The following is a 22,285-nucleotide window of genomic DNA, read 5'->3' as shown; positions in this document are numbered from 1 at the left end:
TTCCTAATGTGGCTATGGATTAATCCAGAGCATCACACTGAGATGAATGCAGCAAACTTAGTAGCGACTGCCTTGGGTTACAGTGGTGATGCATTTATTTTTAAGATTGCATCCACCTTCATACAAATATTCGTAAATTAGCAATCTGAAGAGTTAAAGTTAAACTTACCCATTTATGTTTGGTCTTGGCAAATAATAGATTTTTAATATCCCACTCAACCAATAACACTGTCAGTCAAAATTCTTTATTCAGCTCTACCAAGCCACAAAAGTTGCATCATAAATGGAATACTCATTGATACAGGATTAAAAGGTCCAGTAAAAGACATTATAGAAGTAGGTTATAAAATCAAAGAAGATCTATTAAATAGTGTAGTAGGAATAAAATATAAATCCTTTCAGTATTTGGATTGTAATTGCAGAGAGCTTAGACTGTAATTCGAAACCACAAAAATGACATCTTGATAAACACTGGGCGTAGGACTGCGCTACGCTTGCGTAGTTTGCGGTACTACGCCAATTGCACGCAGCACAGTGCAAAAGCACGTAGCGGGCATGTTTTGATTGCTCGCAGTCCTCAACGTCAAGTTGGTGACCGCGAGCGAGCAAAATCAACATCCCGGAGAGACCTTTTCCTCGTTCGCGATCAGCAACATCCAGTTGCTGACCGCGAGCATGGAAAATAAACCTCCCGGCGAGATTCTCACCGCGGGGAGGTCAGGTTTCTCATTGCAGGTGGTCATGTATGCTCACGATTGCTCGCGATGAGAAACTACCAGTCCGCGTAGAGAAAGCTGCAGCTAGAGTACAAATCTACTCGAGCACCAATCTACTCGAGTGGCTGAAAACGGCCGCTTACACTGCAAGATGCAGTTTGCAATGATTGTACAGTGCGAACAGGCATCTGGCACTGTGCAATCAGTGCGAACAGCTTTTTCCCTCCCTCACTACGCAGTTCGCTTAGCGTTTGTAGTGCGAAGTGCACTTCGTGTAGCTACGTGTAGCGCTACCACGCAAACTACGCCCAGGGTTAATCTTGATGGCAGCTGGGTGCGCTGTAACATCCAGAGCAGGCAAAATGGTTTGCAAGAACTGTCTACTTTGGGGTAAATAAAGTGAAGTGCAGAGTGCTTTGTTTGGCTGGGTTTTCACAATGACTAGGGGGAGAGTTGGAATCAAGGTGCCTTTGGTGGGAAAGGCTACCAAAAAGTGTATAGTTTGAAATCGGAACCTTGAGAGTTAACTACTACTATCTGCTATGAGCTGTAAGTAAAATGCTGTGTATGATAGTGGGGCCCAGGAAATGACCCCTCCCCCTCTCTATTCCTGTGCCGTGGCTTTTGTGCTGTTGGTAAACAACGATCTTTTATGTGTCGAGGGAATGTTGGGTAAAACACCAGGGTTGTAATAAACTGGAGTACCCAGTGTTTCAAAACCTTTTCACAAATTTGGGCCGGGGTAATATCTAGGCAGTTATCCAAGTTCATACAATACAGCAACGCCGATCTACACAATTGGGCTTCTGGGTTTTTCCAGATTCGCTGGGACAACAAGAGTGGTTGTAATTTAATGTGATCCTTTAGATAGTTCAGCCCTACCTCATCATGGCAAAATTATGTTGGTGTGTGGGGCAGCCAGTAGCCTTATAAACTTCTGTACAATCTGGAGAGCTTTACAGTTTGCGTGTCCCCAGATTCCTGCTCCAAAGATAACAACCGATAAATATTTACTTTTAAAAATACATAGCAGTTCCCCTGTAGGCTTATGTTCCAGCCTTTTTGCGAATCTAAAAACTGCATCAATTGCCCTTTGAAATTACAGTACTCTTACATTCAATAAATACTCCCAGTTACAATCTGTATCAATCGGGACACCCAGGTATGTGAGGTGTCCCCCCCCCCTTCCCCCCCCCCCCACTTCACCACCAAGTAAGAACTTTCTGCTCTTTGATAGTTTTTTGTGCCACATTTTATTATAAATGACTTGGGGCCATATGTATCAAGCAAATTCGCTTTCGCAAAGGCTGAAATTCGCAGAATCTCGGCCTTTGCGAATGAGAATTTGCTAAATGGAATGCATTAAGCAAAATGTGGTGCAAAATAAGGAATCGCAAAATTTGCGATTCCTTATTTTGCGATTGCATTTAAGGAATCGCAAAATTTGCGATTCCTTAAATGCAATGTATGATAAAAAAATTGCTAATTGTCCCTAAGGAAGCGCAAATTACCACCAACTTCAAGTTGGTGGTAATTTGCGAATTTCATGAAAAATGCCAATTTTTGCATTTTTCAAAGTGCCATGTTATGCACATACATGCCCTTCGGGCATGTATGTGCACCACATGTGCACCCATGCTTATTTCAAGGGTGCAACAGGGTGTCCTTTGGACACCCCTGAAATTATTCTCAATTTGCGATTAGCAAATTGAGAATAATTTCACATTCATTCCTATGGGCCTCCTGGCCCATAGAAATGAATGGGAAATTATTCCTTAATTGCGATTAGCAAATTGCTAATCGCAATTAAGGAATTTTAAGAAATCGCTAAAAAATAGCGAATTTTTACATACATACCATTTTGCGATTTCTAAATAGCAATTCCTTAAAAATCGCTATTAAGAAATCGCATAAGGGTATGTTGATACATCTGGCCCTTGGTTCGATTAGTTTTTAAACCTTGGTTTCACATAACATTATTATAAGCATCTAACAAGAATCGGAGGCAATTAGTAGTTCTGGCAATGAGGACCGCATCATCTGCATAAAGTAAAACTGGGATTTCTCGTGAATTAATTTTAGGCCTTTCTTTTCTTAGCCTTCACAAAATACACTCCCAAGTGTGTTTAACATAAGAATAGGAATGGGGCAAGGACCATCTAAGAATGTGACATGACTTTTGTGTTTTGAAATAGGTTTTTTTGTGAAATGTAGGGTTCACAATGAAACATGAAGTCCTAATATTAGTCTCTCTCTAGTATGATTTGTCACTGGCAGATTTGTAGGCAGTGTTATTTGCATCCTTGTGGTCAATGTGCCACTAGATGAATCGCCGTCTTTGTACTGTCATATAGATGCATGAAACTGGAAATGACTCCAGGTTTGCCACCGCATGGTTGCTTGATCTGTCTTATTAAATGTAACTGTGTGGTCTCTTTCAGAACCAATGAAGATTTATTAGTTCACCCTATTTGCGGATTTAGTTTTTGAAAGTTCATTCAGATTTTACCTAATGTTGGCTGTTGGTTTCTTGTGATTTCAGGTTAGGATGAAAGGATCCTTTACAGGATCTGAGGAAAGGAGCTCGTACCAGTGTATGAGCTCTTTTTGTTTCATTTTTGGACGCCTTTCCCATGACCATTCTTTACTGTATTTTCTCATAGGTTTCAGAGATGATGGCAGTAGAGGAGGCCGACCAGGAGATCGGCGAGGACCACCCTCTTCCGGTGCTGGAGGACCAGGAATGGGGCGTTTCAGAGATGGTCCTCCACCACCACGTGGCGGTGCGGGCAGCGGTGCAGACTTTAGAGAACCAACTGATGGTAATTTAACATTTTCCTATTAGATTTGTTAGCCCCGTTTGTTTATTTTAAAAAAAATGTATGAATAGCTGTGTAACTTGGTTGATTTAACAGACTAAAACAAAATAGCGCGTTATCTTGATGCAAAAAGTTCTTTACTAAAGCCCTTCTAGAAACATGAACTGTACTGTGTTTTGGAGCAAATAAGTGTAGAAGGGGTCTGTCCAGGCTAGCTCAGTGTGAAAATGCAGCTGGTACCTGAATGTATTCTAGCTATTATTCATGATGTAAAGGCAGCTCACATGCCTTATGAAATAGTTTCTGGTGGAAACCAGTAGAGCTTCCACATGGGTTTGTGGTGTTCATTGCCAGCCACTATTATTTTGAGTCAATAATCTAGCATGCCAGGAGGCTGGCAGGCTAGTTGCATAAACCAAATTTAAGAGCATTTCTATTTGAGTCCCTATAGGCATCCTGTGATATTGCTGCTTTGATTTAAAGTGATTCATTCTTTTAACCGATTAATCTACAGTAAATGTATTGCATTTTGTAAATATGCTATTCTATGATGTGACACTTGCTTTTATTTGATAACTAACTGTAAATTCAAAAGTAAATTATGTTGTCATAGATGGTTATTTGTATAGTGCTCTTAAAGTGATCTCATAATGCGTTGTTGGAAAGAGGCATGAGGAGATGCAAGTGTGTGAGCCACTGTAGTTTACTTAAGATTAGGTAATCCATTATTGCCTGTATTATGTACAACTGCCTTAGTTTGCTTAGTTGATGGCTAAAACTTAGTCTTAGTAGTAAAGTGACAAACTTGACTGGAGACCATAACATCCATTCAGTAAAGGGAGTTGAGACTGGTCTTGGACACCTGACCTAGCTTAAAATTAACTACGTGTCTGCAGAATACAATAGACCTCTGCAACAGAATAAGCATTGAGGTTTCAGTTTATACAAAACCTTAACTGCTAGTCCAGTTTTAGATCAGCTTTAAGGGCATTTGGGATGTAGTTAATGGACATGCTAGCTTTTTATCTGTTTAAGGTGTGGGAAGACCATTGCTTGCCAAACTCTTTAACTTGTAAAGTCAGAAGCATGTTGCTGTAATTGTTGCAGATCAATTTCTTTTATCTCAGAAATCATGCCTATTTTATAGTCTTTGCTCTATAGTTATATGATAATATGATAAAAAGTTACTAAAAATCTGCGTTTCTTGACAATTGGGCTTTTACAATTTCTGCTTTCTTGACCAATAAGCAAATAGTTTATATTGGGTCATTCAATCTGTTCACAGCAGGGATGTGTGATGCATGAAGATCATGAGTAGGATTTTTAAATAGGCTAATATTATATACATATATCTGCCTATAACTTTGAAGTTACTCTTGAAATGGGAAACAATGAAGATCACATGTGCCTAGACTTATCCATCATTGCATAATTCTGCAAGACAAAGATGCCCATCTAAACGTTTTTCCCAGCTTCCCACACTTTCTAATGCTCTATTTTGAGCTTCCTCATCAAGCTCCAGTCGATCTCTGTGGTCAACTGTACCATAATAACCAGCTACGCAACACGCTCTCTAAACTTTCTTTATACATGACGAAGCCCAAGGACCCTAGTTAGTTTGTTGGAGTTTACTTTTTTCTTTGTCCTAGTTCCACATTAAGTAGATTGTGCTTCCTATTTTTTCTTTTTATTTATTGAAGTGACTGATTAAAAAAATAAAATAAAACCCTTGCAGTGAATTCATTCACTAGAAAGCATGCAGAAGTAAGGAACCTAGATATGTAAGCATATAACCTCCTGGATTTACTGGAACAAAGGATGGGTCTCTCTGGCCCTGTATTAAACGGGTTTACCTCCTTTCTCGACAATAAAATGCAATTATTTAAAGTATCATTCCTTTTCTAACTCATTGCCATCCACTCTTGAGGTCCATCAGGGATCTGCACTCTTTCCCACGCTCTTCATCTTGTTCATCGAGCCTCTAACAGAATTACTCCATTCATCCAACATTCACGATCACATGTATGCCGTGCAACTTTACCTGAAAATCTCCTCCCCAGATGACATCCAATCACTCCACTCAACCCTACTCAAAACTCAACACTGGCTGACTTCCCAACATCTTAAGCTCAACTCTTCCAAAACTGAATTCCTCCTGATCGCCCCAACAGACTGCCATCATCGCTGAGTACTTGAACCACCTAACAGCTCTCAACTGTACCCCACACATCATTGACTCAGCAAGGTCTCTTGGAATTATACTTGACATGTCATTGAGCATGCAGGAACACAGTAGCTCAGCCACCAAAGGTGCCAACTACCACATGAGTATTCTAAGAAGGATAAAACCCTTCCTCCCCGTCTGCTGTTCAAGCTCTAGTAATTTCCATGCTAGATTATGACTGCGCAACACACTGTGGGCCTCCCAGCTACAAGTTCGCTCTGCTCAGGGCTTAACTGAATTCAGCAGCAATGGCTCATCACCAGTTTCAGAAGGGATAGCCACATCACTCTGGTACTGAAATCCATAAACTGGCTTCCTTTGGAGGCGAGGATTCATCCTAAGATTGTGTGCGTGACTCACTAGGCCCTTCACTTTAACACCCCTCTGTACCTAGCCCAAAAATGGGAGCCGATCTTCTAGGCGTTCCAACACTCTGCTGCTGAAACCTCAAATTCCAGAAGAAGAAAAAGTATAATCTGGCATTCTGTTATTGCCCCCCGGATTCTGGAACTCCCTGCCTCCGCACATCAGACTGACTCCCTCTATGCATCTTTCAAAAATGAAGTGAAAGGTCTATGGGTGAAAGCCCTTGTTTGATGGCAGCTACCTCCATTAACAGTACTTAATTTTCTTTTCTTTTTTCCCTGCAGGGGGTCCTATGCTTTTCACTGTCTGACGGTTGTTTGTGCTCAACCCCTCTATTTATCTTTTGCACATATATGCTACTCTATTTCCTCTTGCGTTTGCATATTTGATTACTCTATCTTCTCCAGTATCTTACTTGATCATTTGTAAAGCACTCCGATACTCGCTTGGGTCACGTCCTTGCTATATAAAACGTTATATAAATAAAGGTGTCCATTCATTCTAAATGTCTGTTCTCACAAAGAAATACATTTTGATTTAATGAAAGTTGCAACTGATGATCCGCCACAAGAACCAAATGTAGGATGATGAAGTTCTCAAAACTAGTGACTAGGTCCTTCTGAGGTAGACTTCTTCCTTAATGTTGTCTTGTGATAGACAGATCCTCCTTTGTTTCTTTAAATAGAGTAGGGGTATGCATAGTATTGGTGTGCGGGGGTAAAGGATATTCTGCCTTTGAAGAATTGAATTTTAATAATTGTGTTCAGTTTATCTAACGGTAACAGAAGTATGTGGATTAATGTCACCACGCATCCAGACATTAGTCTGAAGCATGTAAACGTTGCTTAATATCTTAGGTTCAGCCTAGATGAAAACCTTATCCATGGAGCATTCAGGCTATAGCTAGATTTGCAAGCTTTCAACTTTAGAAATGGAAATGCTTTTTATTTTGCTTCTACTCGCCATGTTATTACTGGACCATCTTCTCTTGGGTATTGATAGCCATCCTGGAACTTCTTCTCTCATAACTAGAATCTTTTATGGATGCTGTGTTTTATTCTACCATCCAGTAGTTGGGTCAAAATTCCCCCACCCAGATTTCTTTTGGGCATAAAACGTGTGGGCAGAGCCAGGCTCCTTATGATGATGAATAGAAGGGTACAATGGCCCAGTATGCAGTTGCTACTTTAGGGTTCTTTTTTCCCCTGCTGTGGTGACCTGTGCCTAGCAGTGTTAGTTTTTTTGTTTGTTTTTTAGGTCTCGTGGCGTTAACCGCGCGAAAGCGCGGTCTCGCCAGAGACCTATTGTTACCGACGCGGCTTTCCAGGAGACAGGACCTGGCCACGCGCATGGCGATCGGAGCGGGCTGCGCGCGAACGCGCTCGCTGTGTCCTGTCTCCTGGGAAGCTCCAACACACACACACAGCATGCGCACACACAGACACACACACGAGCGCCCATGCACGCACACATACATACAGACACACCGCCCCCCGTCGCACACATACACGCGTGCGCTCACACACCACACACACACACACACACCCACCAGTGCACCGAGCCACCCCCCCCCCCCCGCCGTCGCGCACATATATACACACACGCACACACACATACACACATGTGCACCAAGACCCCCTCCTACAACTAAGGCCCACTTACCGCCACGCCGGACTTCAGCCGCCACCGCAGGGCTCTCCCTCGGGCATGGGAGCCCCGCGTCTCCACTCCTGGCCAGGCACTCCGTGGGCGCGGGCTTCCCAAAACGGAAGACCCGCCCCACGACAGATTTCGTTTTCGCTCATTGTCCAGTGCACGCGGAGGGGGAACGGTGATTAACGAAGAGACGCAGATTTAAACCCTGGCTCATCACTGCGGTTTAGTCTGAGAAGACTTCACAGCGCATCGGCGCTAATCTGGGCTTCGAGGCTACAATTATAATTATGAGGATGTTAATAATATTAATAATAATAATACAATAATGAAAATATTATTATTATGATTGTTGTTGTTTTCATAAAAGTCGTTATAAATGTATGTAATTGCCTTCCCCATGATCGGATACTGAATTAAGTTTGTCGTAGAACTACAGGAGACCTCCCTCATAGGATGATGGTAGAGAGAGCATGGATATTTATTGAATTACCAAACTGTGAGGGGCAGTGGAAATGACAGTCACTTTGAACCCAGTGACAGTCATTGGTTGACCCTCCTGTTGCACTTATGGGCCCTCAACAGGCTTCTAGTTGCTGCGGGAGATGCTGGAAGTGGAAAGTGAACCGGACTCAAAGAGGGTGTCCTTGCTCCTAGATTTAAGGCCCCTGAAACCAAAGCAGGGAGTCAAAGCCAGGGACACCAAAGCAAAATAGCTCCAGCAGATGCTACTACTCCCTGCACCTACTTGACGCTCTGCCCCTGAGGTGTACAGACCAAGTAGCACACTATAGAAATGTTTAAACCACTCCTTACTTACATATGCCTTGCCCCTTGTAGAGACTCCCATACATATTTTTCATCTTACTTAAAGCCCTGTTTAAATTGACATGAAAATCACCCTAGCAATATTGCATCCACATTGCAAAGCAGGCGTTTATAAAGTAGGAAAACATATTCCTGTAATGTTAGTCTGATATTTTCACATTTCTGACTTTTATATGATTCAAATAGAATCCAAGAAACAATGTTTAATATGAACTGAAGTCTTAGATTTACACGAGTAGTCTAATTTTGCTAAATGTTACCATACTTTCTAAAGTATCAGCATGAGTAATTGATGCAGAAATGTGCATTTGTATATTTCTTATTTTTTTCCTTAGTGAAAACCCATCAAGTACAGTGTATTCTTTTCGCATATATAAACTCAAAAATCACTTCTTCGTAATTTTGTCAAGAGAAAAGGTCCATGTGCTTCCTGGTGAGAAAATGTACCTATAATGTAAATATCACGAAACTGAGAACTGTGGTTGTACATTGTATTTTGCAGCACCATCTCTCAGACACACTTGTCTCTACTCCTAACCCTTAATTCATTATGGGCAAAAATCTGCACAGGATGTAATTCTTCATCACTCGTAAGTTCTATTACAGTCACAAAATTTCATCAGTCCTCATTCTATGAGTCAATATTCAAAAATGTACAGTTGAAACCCCGGCATGCATCTGATCAGCACCCGGAGTCAGTCTCACTTCACTCTCCTTCATGCATGCCCTAAATCATTCCTGTTCAGACAAGTCGAGAAAACTCTGCCTATATTCTGTCAGAAAGAAGTCTAGACAATGACAGAGAGAGGCACCTAACCCATTCAAAAGAAATGAAAACAAAATACGAATAGATATTAGCATGAAGAACCACAAAACATACCGAGATTAACGGTGCCAAACAAAATATATAAAGGGACCCTTGACCCTGATGGTACACTGGAATATTGCTATGAGGGCCCCCATGCAGGCTCTGCGAGAGCTTGGTTGGTTCAACGCCGAGGTAACGATGCCGATAAATGAGTGCATTAGATTTATAGAGAAAGGCTCTACTCCACCTTTTAACGCGCCAAGCAAACAAAGGATGTAGGATGTAAGTGCCTTCTATGGTCGCGAACAAATAATGGGGTTATAAGCAAATGCGCGTTGACAGGGCTGTGAGGAGAGACTCCAACAGCCTCTAATGTACCAGGCAGCAATCAGTGGACGCTGATTGGAGCTCTCTCCTGCCCCTCCGGGTCAGGCTGAGAGGGCCGGCAGGTACTAACAGGTAATCAATAGGTGTCAGATCATGGGCTGCAAATACCCATCTGGGGTGAGGCCTGATTACATTATGGAACGTGCACGTGGCCCTTTGCAGCTGGATCGAACAAGCTTCTGTTTTTCTGTAGCTTTTTGTACCACGTGTTTGAAGTGGCGAGTCCGACGCACTCTGTGATAGAACTTGGGTTTCTAATGGTAGTGTGCTTTTAAACACCAGTGTACCGTGCTTCAGTAGACAAAAGATGGCGGGTCCCAGGGTTTTCTTAGGAACTCACTGCTACCGCCAAATGCTGTGTTCCGGAATACCGAGATTGACGAATATTGATTCTACTGCATGCCTCTTTCTTCCACCACCTTCAGCAACAACTAACAGCTACCAAAAAATCTTCCTAAAGCAATACAGACTTTCATAACAAATTTATGCAACACATTGTTATATACAATGCCAATAGCTCAAACTTTAATGCTGCGAGACCTATTGCATTGCAAATGCTTGTTTTAAATCAGCTTTGGGATTTCACCGATTTACTAACCCCTATCCATTCATTGGGGAGGTGAGTGCATCACATGTGAATCAAAAAAGCTGCATGCTTTTATCGGTTGCTGCAAAACTATTGTTATAGGTAAGCAGCCTTTTTATTTTGCAGCATGAAACTTTCCTGCCTCCACTTGCTGGCATAGATTATGTAGCAATGTTGACTTTTTGTGGGAGGCTGGCGTGAAGCTTGCGTGGTTGCAAAAAGGTGTTTAAGGACCTTCTGACCAACTGTTCCTCCATGCAGTTGTGTTTTTGTGAAGTGTTGATTGACAGCCATGTGGCAGCTGTGTATATATCCGTGATGGAGACATTCACTAGAGACTCGATTGGTTTGTGCCCTGGGCTTATTATCAAGGGTTTCTTTCCCACCAGGGTAGAACAAGTTTGAATGGTTTGTTAACAATCTTTCATTAACCTATTTGCCAACCCTGCTTCCTAGGGCGTGTACCTTGAGAAACTGCTCGTTTTTTGGGTTTATTTTGTCTTCTCCTCCTCCACCCCCTGCTTTTCTTGAAGGCAATTCATTACTGCTTTGCTTAACATCTAGTGTGTATATTGCTTTTTCAGCTTGTTTCTGGATACCGAAAAAAGAAAGGTATAGCTGTTGATTGATTCACATGGAAATATAAAGTTAAAGCGATCCTCATGGCAAAATACACATGATCTATTGCTCCGTATCACTCATGAATCTGCCCTGTAAGTCCTGCCCGACCCTGGTCTACTGTACCACCCGTGTTATCGAATTACTTAACTGTATACGCTCACTCTTTGTATTTTGTTATAATGTTTGATGCACCTGGTTGATTATGTATATTGTTATATTATTGACGCACCTGGTTGACTTTGCACACTTTACCCTCTCCATCTCAACGTTCCTTACTCCCCTAATACTCTCGCACCTGTGGGACTATACACCCTGCTCACACCCACCTCAACTGTGCCCACCTTTAAACTCTATTCTAAACACGCTTAAGCAAGTATATGCTCCTTATTATTGCACTTTATACTATTGACGCAATTGTTTGTCTATACACTGTGTACCGACACTACCTCACCTGTGACCTACCTCATGTCCTTTGTCCCACCTATGTAACTAGCACCTTGTACCTAACTACCTCATATATTACTCTGTATATACGCTTTATTACTTTGTATTTTTTATCCCCATGCCCTTGTAAAGCGCTCTGATATCTGCAAAGATCTTGTTCGCGCTATATAAAACTTTCAAAAAATAAATAAATAATACCGCCTTTTGGAATGACCCGACTATCTTTGCGTATCTGTAGATAGTTTCTTGGAATGTTAATGCCTGCAGTTAGCTCACTCTATGTAAGCTAAAGGCTGAAACTCCAGAATAAATACATGCACTAATAGTCACAGGTCACCACAGTAAGAGGAATAAGAATCTAATCTAAAGATTTCCACTATGTGCTGGGGCATTGTGGGCTTGTGTATGTCGAGGAAGTGTAGGAGGCTCCGCTGCTTACTCACAAGGTGGGGAAAAAAAAGATAAAGTGGGAAATTGTGAATTTCTGACCCAGCCACTATATGGCAGAATGTGAACCCAGAAAAGCTTTATAAGCAGCAAAACATGTTGCAGTTAAATACGCTTTTCCTTCATTTACCTCTATTTTTTTTTCTTACCCTTCTGGTGTAATCTGTCTTGCTGACATCCTGCACTTCATACTCCTGATAAGAGTTACACTCAAATACACCCTGTACCACTGTTCCCTCTAAGCCGCGCGCCTGGGCACGCGCGCACCTATGCCTCCCGTAGCGCGCATTTAAAAATGTAGAGCGCGCACAGACATCTGAGGACCTTCGCGCCGCCGCTTTTAAAATGCGTGCGGCGCGAAAACGGTCAGATTGTAAGCCTTTTGTGAAGGTAATCGTGTTAATTGCAGCCCCCGTCATGCGCTTCAATTAACATGATAACTTTGACAAAGGCACACTATCTGACCTTCAGCTGTGCCATCATTGAGGTGTTCAGCTTCAGCCGTGGCTGACACCGTCAGTCCCCGGCCTCACTTTCCAAGAAGCTCCTTACCTGTTTCCCATGAGTCTTCCCCTGCCCCCGGGCCTGCGAGCCTCTTCCAGGTGCGCACCCTGCCCCAGTGACCCCTAACGTCTCGTCTCAAGTGTTAGCCCCATATTTGGTGGCAGCCGCCGAGGATGGAGCCCCTGGTGGCAGCCCCACAGAGCCAGCCACCCCACGAGCCCATCAGCTTCGGCATCGACCAGATCCTGAACAGCCCCGAGCAGGAGAGTGCCCTGCAGCCCACTCCGCGGGGGCCCGATGGCTATCTGGGGAAGGGGGGGGGGGGGCAAGGCCAGCGCACCCTACCACCCGCTCTCCGCCGCCTTCCCAGGCCTTGGCGCCACCTTTGAGGACTCGGGCTCCTACGGGTGAACCGGAACCTGGCTTGTTTATTTATTTATTTATTTAATGCACATTCTTATAAAGCGCGGACTTTACTAGAAGGTGTCAGAGCACTGTACAATAGAACCCATTACGTTACATGAGAGAACTGTTGCAGGAGTCATTCGGGTACCGGCTCACATGCCCCTCCATGGATCCGTGCCGCCGCCCCTGGCCAGCGCCATGCCCTCCATGCCCGGCCTGGGCAGCCTCAACTTCGCTGGGATGGAGAGCAGTCGGCGCTTCATCAAGGAGCGCTTCACAGTTAAGAGTGGGTTTGGGGTAAAGCCTCTTGGCGCTTTTACCTGGCATGTGGCTTTCCCTCTTCTCACTTTATTGCGCTATGTGACATCCTGACTCTTCCTCTGATCAGCCCCCTGGGTTCTTAGATTACAGTCTGGCACTAACCCCCTCCATCAGGTTTCGGAGCGCCATGTCAGTCTCACCGCCCGTCTTTACAGGTTCAATGTCCAACATCGGTATCTTCCTGTCTTCTAGGAGCTATGCGACTGCCTCTTTGTGAACTCTTCCAAACCTCCAGTTGTGGATAGTCTTTGTCAGGGTGATCCCACCCCCTCCCGTCAGCTATCAGTGGATAGAATGGGTGCCCACATTAAGGCCTTGCAGGATATGCGAATATTCCTAGATGGCGCAAATCAGAGAACTCATTTAGCGCCAAGTGCCACCGAACAGTCAAATAACCTGTGCATGAAAACAGAAAGGCGTGAGCTGACAGGAGAAGTGTGACGATCCTTTTTGGAAATGTGCACTTTTTAGAGTGCCTGCGCCTTCCTTTGTTTGTGATGTATGTTTTATTTGTATTTAGCTAAAACACGTGCATTTCAAGATATTCCTATATGGTGTCTGGTCTGAGACTGCACGCATGCAAAAATGCAAACTGGAGCGTGTTTAGTGCTTATGCACGAACCAATGTTTTAGCAATTGTCTGATGAACGTACTTCGTCTGCGTGCACCAAGAACCACGCAGGAACGAAACATTATACCATTTTCGGTGGCTCTGCGTGAGAAGGAAGTCTTCTAGGAGCTATGACTGCCTCGTTGTCACCCCATGCTCTTGACGTCTGTGTGTACAGATACATGCGGTCTTTCAAGTGCAGCCAGAGCTGTGAAAACAAGCACAGGCCTCGCCCAGCTGGTTGGGGATCCCAGGCTACTGGCATAGGCGGCCGAGGGCCAACCAGGTGCGAAGATGGAGCCTAACAGCCCAAAACGAAAGCTGAATTTGGGTCCCTGTGGTGATCGTGGCAGCCTCTATGCCAGCTGCGCTCTCGCAGCTGTAACACCCCCTGGGACGGTATCCCAGGCAGCCATGACCGTCGGAGCCTGCATGAAGTAACACATCTGGAGGGAAGGGTTTACTGACTAACCGTTGTTTATGCACTCAGGTGTATGAAACGTATGGAGGAAACGGCATCCCACGGTGCAGTGCCATCCAACTCTGGTACATAAAAATACTCATAATCTGCACAGAGACCGCAACAAATGATAAATCATATACTGAATTAGAGCAGAGGGATGTTCTTCCTCGATCGCCTTGTCACAGCCAGCAAATATTCTCCCCTTCTTTAAAGATACTTTAATGTGTATACTCGTATTGCCAGTAAATGATCTTAAACAAGGAGGTGCTTTCCTGGGGGTGTCACGCAGTAGGAGTGACTACACACCGCAGACGCTTCAAGGCCTGCGTGACAGCGGTGCTGGTTAAGTAGGCTCTGCGGAGAGGACAAGTCCAGAGTCACGGGCTGTGCCGGGGCAAAGCAGCGGCCTCACTCTGGTCCTTCTACTGGGCACCGGGAATGGATAAGGCTGTGGCCTCCAGGGTCTCTCTCCCACGAGAGGGCCTGCAGCACACACTCCTTCCTACCTCTTGTGTCTCCAGGAACACAAGTGGCGCCCTCGAGCAGCCGGATCTGCCTGCTCTTTCATTTGCAGAGGGGCACCTCTGCCAGATCCTGCTTCCTGCAGTTTCTTTCCGGGTTCTCGTGGGCACCGGGTGCCCAAGTCATGAGGGGGTGACACCATGAGTTACCCGCACAGGGTGACACCGACCCGTGTGACGCCGCTGGCTTCAGCGCAACCATTACCTTTGCAGACAGTGTCTGTGTAGCAAGCACATCTAATCCAGCATTGAGGAATTTGTGTGCATCCTGTTGCTCGTACCCTACTAAATGCCATGCATGCATCCACACCAGATGCAATAACCTATGGGGAATGTGAGGAGATCTGTGCCCAGAGTAAAACTCCTGAAAGAGTGTAGACAGTTCACAAACAAGACATGAGCCTGGGCTTTGCATTTCACATTTGTGTCCGTCTGAAAGGAAAAAGTCTCGCAGTAGTGGAGTGTGGGTAAGTGCTTGAACTATACAGTTCATAAAACACGTATTTCCAAGGTTGATCAGCCCTCGTAGACCTATGTTGCAGTTAGTGGTTATTTTTCTAGTCTTGGGATTATGTCGCAGCAATTCTAATTCTCTTTTTGTTGGCTCCCACGTTGAATATTTCTCTCCAACTCCTGTCATTGTATACTGGTAAGGAGAAACCATTGTTGGGGTGAAAGCTTATAGTTTCCAGGCTTTCGGAGGTTCTTCTTTGTCAATTTGTTCCATCGTAAATGTAATCTTGACACATAAAGCAGTATATACCCCCATATAAAATGTCTATGGCTAAATTATGTTTTGCTTTTGCGTCTCGTGGATATGTTTCTTTGTAAAACAGCCAAAAAAGACACAGTAGTGGAAGAGGAGGTCTGTTCTAGTGGGCACCGCACATGTGACAAATGCAAGACTTAGCCTTGCGTTTCCTGGTCTCAAGGGTGCAACTCCACACGAAGCACTGCACTGGTAGATGACACGCAAGTTCTGCTTCCAGTTCTCCACCTTAAAGCTGTTCACATGGGAGCAGCTGGCCGGACAGATGGCAAAAGGCACATGGGGCGCTGGGGGAAGGAGAGCCTGGTAGAGAGTTCCAACACAGTCACGGATGGAGGGTGGGGGCTGGCAGTGACTACACAGTAGCTACAGGGGAAAGGGGGCTTGGAATAGGAAGTGTAGTCCTGCAATTTGGGCTTTGTGTTCTGAAGGGGTGCAGGTTTTAAGTGCAGGTATCTCTGAGAGGAATCAGTCTCGTATGTGGCGGTATCGAGAGGGAAGGGATTTGAAATGGAACATACAAGAGGGTAGCAGCCGTGTTGGGTTCTTATGGAGAATTTGGGATGAGAGCATATGAAGCAATCTCTGAACTAAAAAGCACCACTAATTGTGACGTTAATGTGCCCCTGAAGAAGGAGTATTGGGTGGGGCAGGTACATGAGAAGGAAGGGTAGGTGAAGGGAGAACACGGGTAGGGGTGCCCGTGATGGCCAAGTCTCTCAGTGGGAGAGCCAGCCTCTCTCGTATACCACCGCTTCTCTTAACCTCCGCGGCTTGCCCCCCCCTTCACCCCCCCCGCAGCACCGTGCAGCTCATGGAGTGGTAGCTCCTCCTCCTTTACAGACCAGAGGTCACACGAAGCAGTGCCTGAAAGACTGGGGCCCCGCAGCTCACAAGGACCATCTAATTCATTGATGAGCAGAGGGGCCAGGATACACTTCCCACTGCTGCATAATCCGCACTCTCCAAGCAGCACAACTACAAACATTTGTAATCTGGTTTTAGAGGTTAGTTTTTCTTCTGGTTCCAGTACCCCCTGGGCTCCCACCCTGCCTATTTCTTTGCAGTAGTGTGAGAATCCATTTCATGAAAAGGAATATAAAGTAGGGTTGCCAAAACAAAAATGCCAGCCATGTGTCGTTTGAAGAGCCTGCAAAGATCTTGTCTTGACACTAAATATGGTTATGAATAAAAAAGTATGCATTCATTTGTAATTTGGCTTTTCTGTCTTTGTTCCCTTTACATCAGTCATGGATCATTCGGGCAACCCTAGAACACAATTAAAAGTGCTTTCTATTTATATTTTCTGCACAGATTAGGGCTGAAAATATGGCTTTAGGTGACATTATTTTTGTACTGTCTGGACATTAAAATAATGACTTGGCAACCCTAATCATAAGACTGGAAGTTTGTTGCAGGAGAGGCACATTATTTATTTCTTCCACCCTCGACTCCTGATTAACCCCATAATAGCAATAGTTTAACTTGTATCTGAAACCCTACGCCGCCGTTAGTAACATACTGAGTTACTTCAAGTGTCTGGGAGTGCACCATGTGTTCAGACAAATTACTCCTCATCCTTGCCCTTCACTTTCACGCTCACCCTGCACTCACAGCGAACACAATGCACTCACAATGCACTAGTTCTGTTCAACCTGTACCTCACCCTGCAGTCACACGAGCACACTACTTAACCTGCACTCATTTGACACTTCACTCACCTGTCCCCCTTAGTGCTCAATCTGCTATCTCACTCAAACAAGCCCATCACTAACCATGCATTCATTCGTCCCACTCAGCACTTACATCCGCACCCAAATTCATATGGTCACCTAACTCACCCTGCAGTCACACTTCTTACCCTACTCTCACACTGTCGCATTGCTCATCATGCACTCACATGGGTACTCCTGCTACCCACACAGCGCAGAGGGTTAATGTGCATGCTACAAAGAACGTGTACCATGCAGATCACAGAACTGAGTGTGAGTAAACTATGACAGCGCTATAAAAAATGAAATGTTTGTCAGAAAGGTGCTATAGAGAGATGAGGTGCATTGTTGGTGAGTGGTAGCGAGGGAATTCATGGAGAAGGAGGAAATGGCCTGCAGGAACAGGGGGCTGCATGCACACAGGGGGGCATAACATGTGCCCCCCTGCATGTATCCCCAGGTATGCGATCTTGTATAGGCTCCCAACATTTCCCTATCATACGAACAGACCTCTAGTTGGTAATCTTTAGTGAAATCTTATATAGGTACCACCGTTAGAGTCCTGTACTTTTCTAAAGCTGAAGTGTACTTGCCTGTGTAACCAATTCATGTAATGGTGTGTATGTAAATTGCAAAACCTGCCTTAAGACACATCAGGTGGCGCTGTATGTGTGGAATGCACTGCATTTTAGTTTTTAAAGCAAAAGTTTGGAGTGATATTTGCACTGATATTTGTTGCTGCACCCATATGCGTGATCCGGTTCTTGGCGCACATAGCATTGTCTGCAGCGCACAAAGACCTTTCACTGCCACACACAGAGGAAAAAAATTAGAGGGAACATTGCCCTGTACACACTCACTCACTTTCACATCTCATGATTGCCTGGCATTCTACTAGTGAGTAGCAATTACAATCCAATGACTTGCACTTTGTAGACATATTTTCAGGTCAGCACTTCAACCGTTACTCTTAACCAGGCTTTTCCAATGAACAGCTCGTAAGCTACTGGTAGCTCTTCAGCTACCTGTAAGTAGCTATCCTGTGTGTATATCCCAGCCTACTATACTGGAACCTGTAATTAGGTATCCTGTGAATATCCCAGCCTACTATACTGGAACCTTTTGCTGCTTTCAATTAATGTGTATGTCCAAATTGTGTGTTGAGACGACTAAGTGTATATTTTCAGAACTCATTGGCTGATTTTGGAATTGTTAATCATGTGGGTACACTAATTACTAATATTAATTTTGCGTCACGGGCACTGCAGCTATGTCAGACATGTTTAGCTAGGTAGAGGCATTCCACATTGACTAAGCCCTTTTACTTTACCACTGGTAACCCTGCCTGATGCACTGTGGAAATGTCACTGTTGGTAATCCTGCATATAGTCACGACTAATGTAATCTTGTCTGACGTGGTCACTATTGCAACATTAATAATTTTTGTGTTTTTCATTGAAAATAAGTAGCTCTAATTACACAAAAGGGTGTGCACATCGTATCAGGAACTGTTGAGCTCATTTTCTGCTAGTTCTCGCTTTTGTGCATTGCTCTGAAATTTTCAACTTCTTGCTCTTCGTGATGCTGTTATCGCAGAAACACTGTTTAGTGCTCTGAAAGGATTTCTCCATATGCTTCCTCTGTTACCATGACACCTTGTACAGCCCTCAGACTCTGTCGCGTTTGTTCTGTAGGAAACCAATCCAAATTACCCAATGTAACCAACTGAACAGCCAAGTCTTCAGTCATTTATTTTGTCTCGTATAACTTTTTCACAATACTTGGTCAGCTCGTTTTCCCCGTGTATCTGCAGGTCCCATTGCTATTTTGATCTTATTATAAAACCCATAAAGGAGAGTTGTTGATTTTGGATATTTAATAGCTCAATTTCACGATTTTGTGTTTTAAAATTAGGTTCACTGATATGAAATATATATTTTTGTTTTGTCTAACTAGATACCATGTCTTGGATAAATTACAAATCTATAGTAAAAGCAATATTCCGGGAGCTTTTCCATGCCTCTTTGTGATTTTAGATTTCTGGGCTAGGCAATCTTTTGGTTTTACAGGTACGATTGGGTTTAATTTGCAGACTTTCCGTGCAATCTGCTGCAGTCTCATGTTCCAGTCTGACTTTAGGTTTCATAATTTACATTATATTGTGTACTGTATTTGTGAAGTGTATTGCCCCAATTAGGATGACCAATATTCTTTTAGTTTTATTTTAACTTGTTCTCATATTTTTTTCTTAATGTATTTGGTATTTTCAGAGGAAAGAGCCGCAAGACCTCGACTTCAGCTTAAACCCCGAACTGTTGCAACACCCCTCAACCAAGTAGCCAATCCAAACTCTGCCATATTTGGTGGAGCCAAACCGCGAGTGGAAGGAGCGCCAAAGGATGAAGAATAGGCATGTGTGGCGAAGGGATGGAAGGGAAGGATAGAAGACCGTAGAGCTAGTCACCCTCTGGAATGTCAACCCTGCCGTTATTCTCGCTACCTGACACATTTTTTTCCTCCTCCCTGTCTGCCTCCTTGGGAAAACTGAAAACACAGCTTGTGAATGCATGTCAACTGGTAACAAGTGGTTTTTAGTACATTCTTGGCTTACCTATATCTAGTGCCTGCTTTGTGCGATGTCCTCCGCTTATCCTTCTCCCTCCACATCCCTGTTCTCAACCTTCAGCAGCAGCTAGGTTTTGGGGGGTGAAATCTTAGCTGCTTCCAGTGGTGTGGAGTTATTTGAATCAAGGTGCTGCTTTATTTTTTTATTTTTTTCCCCTTAATTGGTTTATTTTGGAAACCTAAGTTAAGTATGTTAATTTGGTTTCATTTTTCATAGTTTTCTCTCCTACGTATTCAGTTCTGTATTGCTGTGACTCTGCCAAACAAAATGAAACTTAACTTCTTGAATTTACCAATGCTTGTGATGTACTCTGCCCTCAGTTCGAAGTCTCTGCTTTATTCAATAAGACCAGTCGATACTGCCTGCAACAGAATTGGAAGCACATGGGGATTATGCATAGGCCTTTTTTGGGGAGCTCAGTGCCCTTCAACCTCAGACAAGTTGGCTCCCTTTACATTTATCAGCCATAAGAAATAATTTGAAACCTCTTGAAAACCAGCAAAAAGTGACTTAACGTGTTTTTTTTTTTTGGAGCTCTAAAGCTTTGAAAATGTTTACATTTTATCTTCTGAGAAGGCGTAATGTTTTTATTTTGCTCAATGCACTGCTTCCATCCTGAAGAAAAACTTAAGTAATGCTGTTTATTTTCTGCTTGTATAGATATTACAAGTTTAGTTGGCAACGTTTTTAAGCAAGCCTCTAGACTTCTGAAACGTGTGTTCAGCCCTTAATTTTACCTATGGTATGTATTGCTGACAGTGTCAGTGTGTTCACTTTGATGTTCCTAGACAATGTATGCCTTCTGTGGGCATGCTTGTATGCTTTGAGCAGTTTAGCTTCTACGTTCACTGGACTTTATAGCAATTTCTGCCAACTGAGAATTTGTTTCCGGATGTTTACCTGGACCAGAATTTCACTCTGAAATGTGCCTAATCTTGGCAATCCCGAATTTGGCAGTGATGTTTTGGTGGTAATTCAATTGCAGAACTTCAGTCATTATTTTCTTGCTCATAACTCAACTTGGATTGATGTCAGGAAATTTTTAATGTAAAATCGAGTGTTTCCGTTTTTACTTTTTTCTGGTGCCGTTATTTTGGTTATTGTATTAGCTGAATGTGGTGAGGGGGAGGGGAAGTATTTGCCAAAGCTTTAATGTCATCTTTGCATTTCTAGCTCCATCCTGAACAAAGGTCACTAAATCCAGCATCTGGACCTATTAGCATTTATGCAGCTTATCACACCACAGATATTACTCCTAAGATACTGGCCCCATCAGGCTGATATTCGCTCCTATAGTTGTATAGCTGACATATCAATACATTACAGTGAGCCTCTATTCTAGTTTTTGGCATGCTTACTGCTGCAATGTCTATTAAACCTAGGAGGACGCTTTACCGGCATTGCTGTGCCCAGTGACTACATGCCTTTTGGCCTACATTGCAACTTTTTGTTTAATTCTAACCCAAAGACCACGTAATACAACAATACAATCTGAAATGTCCATAGAACACATTGCAAACTCACACAGCGAAGCCAATTTGGGAGGCACGCGCTGTACTATTTTAGAATGACATTCTGCGCTATAGATGGATCCATACATTAATTTTCCTTTGCTTCCAATCTTGCCAGTTTAAAAAAAAAAGCAAAATGACAGTTTGACAGTGTTTATCTGAAATCATCAGTTGAGACAATCCTAAGTCTCTCAGATGCATTAGTTTTTCTGTGACACAATTGCTTTGTTTCCTAAAATTAAATTTGCCCCATTATATTAAAGTATGTGTACTGAAAACATATAGGCACCAAAACTAATATTTACCTACGAGATTAGGATTATTAGAACTTTGCACTTGCCCTTCCTCCCATCCATGCCAGAGTCGCAGTGATTTTTACAGAACGTTTTTCTCCTGCTTTATTTTTTATTTTTTATACTCTGCTGCTGAGTCGAGAACCATTTGTCTAACACTAGTACTTAATGTAAAACAGACATGCTTTGTGTGGCTATATTGAAAAGAAAATACTTTCAGATGACTTATTTACATCTAAAATGTCAAAGCTTTTAAGAGAACAAACGACCCTTAAATCTTCAAAGCAGTCGGCTTTTAAATAAATGTAAGAATAGAATTCCGAACACTTTACATATTTCTGCTTCTGAACAGAAAGTCAATTTATGGATATGGTATTTTGTGAATCTTTTAAATAAAATAAAACCATTAAATAAGAACCCTGGCTGTAATTTCTGGCTTCTTGTGAAAGCATGGTACTTTTCAAGAAGTTAATCGTTGGCGGTAACTAAGAGTTCGCTACTAAACTTACATTCAAAGTACACAAATGCTTATAAATCATCCAAAATGTGTTCCCCCCCCCCCCCCCCCTCCCCCTCAAAGAAAGGAACCCGATCTTTAGTGGTCTGTAAACTATTTATTTTCCAAATAAAGTTGTGTATGTATTGTAATGT

The 22,285-nt window shown here is 43.3% G+C and overlaps 1 protein-coding gene and 1 pseudogene across 5 annotated transcripts in view; one reads left to right on the top strand and one right to left on the bottom strand.

Moving 5' to 3' along the window:
* The window catches only part of EIF4H (eukaryotic translation initiation factor 4H), a 178,306-nt gene extending 156,255 nt beyond the window's left edge, over positions 1-22,051 (top strand). For all 5 annotated transcript variants that reach the window (XM_078679442.1, XM_078679441.1, XM_078679444.1 and 2 more), the window contains 2 exons: positions 3,380-3,538; positions 19,475-22,051. In XM_078679442.1, coding sequence (XP_078535568.1) covers positions 3,380-3,538; positions 19,475-19,614 — 299 coding nt within the window. In that variant the 3' untranslated portion in view covers positions 19,615-22,051. The remainder of the gene's footprint in view (positions 1-3,379; positions 3,539-19,474) is intronic.
* Positions 14,870-17,374, bottom strand: LOC144824628 (ubiquitin carboxyl-terminal hydrolase 22-A pseudogene; annotated as a pseudogene).
* Positions 22,052-22,285: the final 234 nt, after the last annotated feature.

Source organism: Lissotriton helveticus, chromosome 3_1 (genome assembly GCF_964261635.1).
Source record: "Lissotriton helveticus chromosome 3_1, aLisHel1.1, whole genome shotgun sequence".
Lineage (NCBI taxonomy): Eukaryota > Metazoa > Chordata > Amphibia > Caudata > Salamandridae > Lissotriton > Lissotriton helveticus.
Note: the sequence above shows the minus strand (reverse complement) of the source record. Positions and strands in the feature narration are given on the sequence as shown.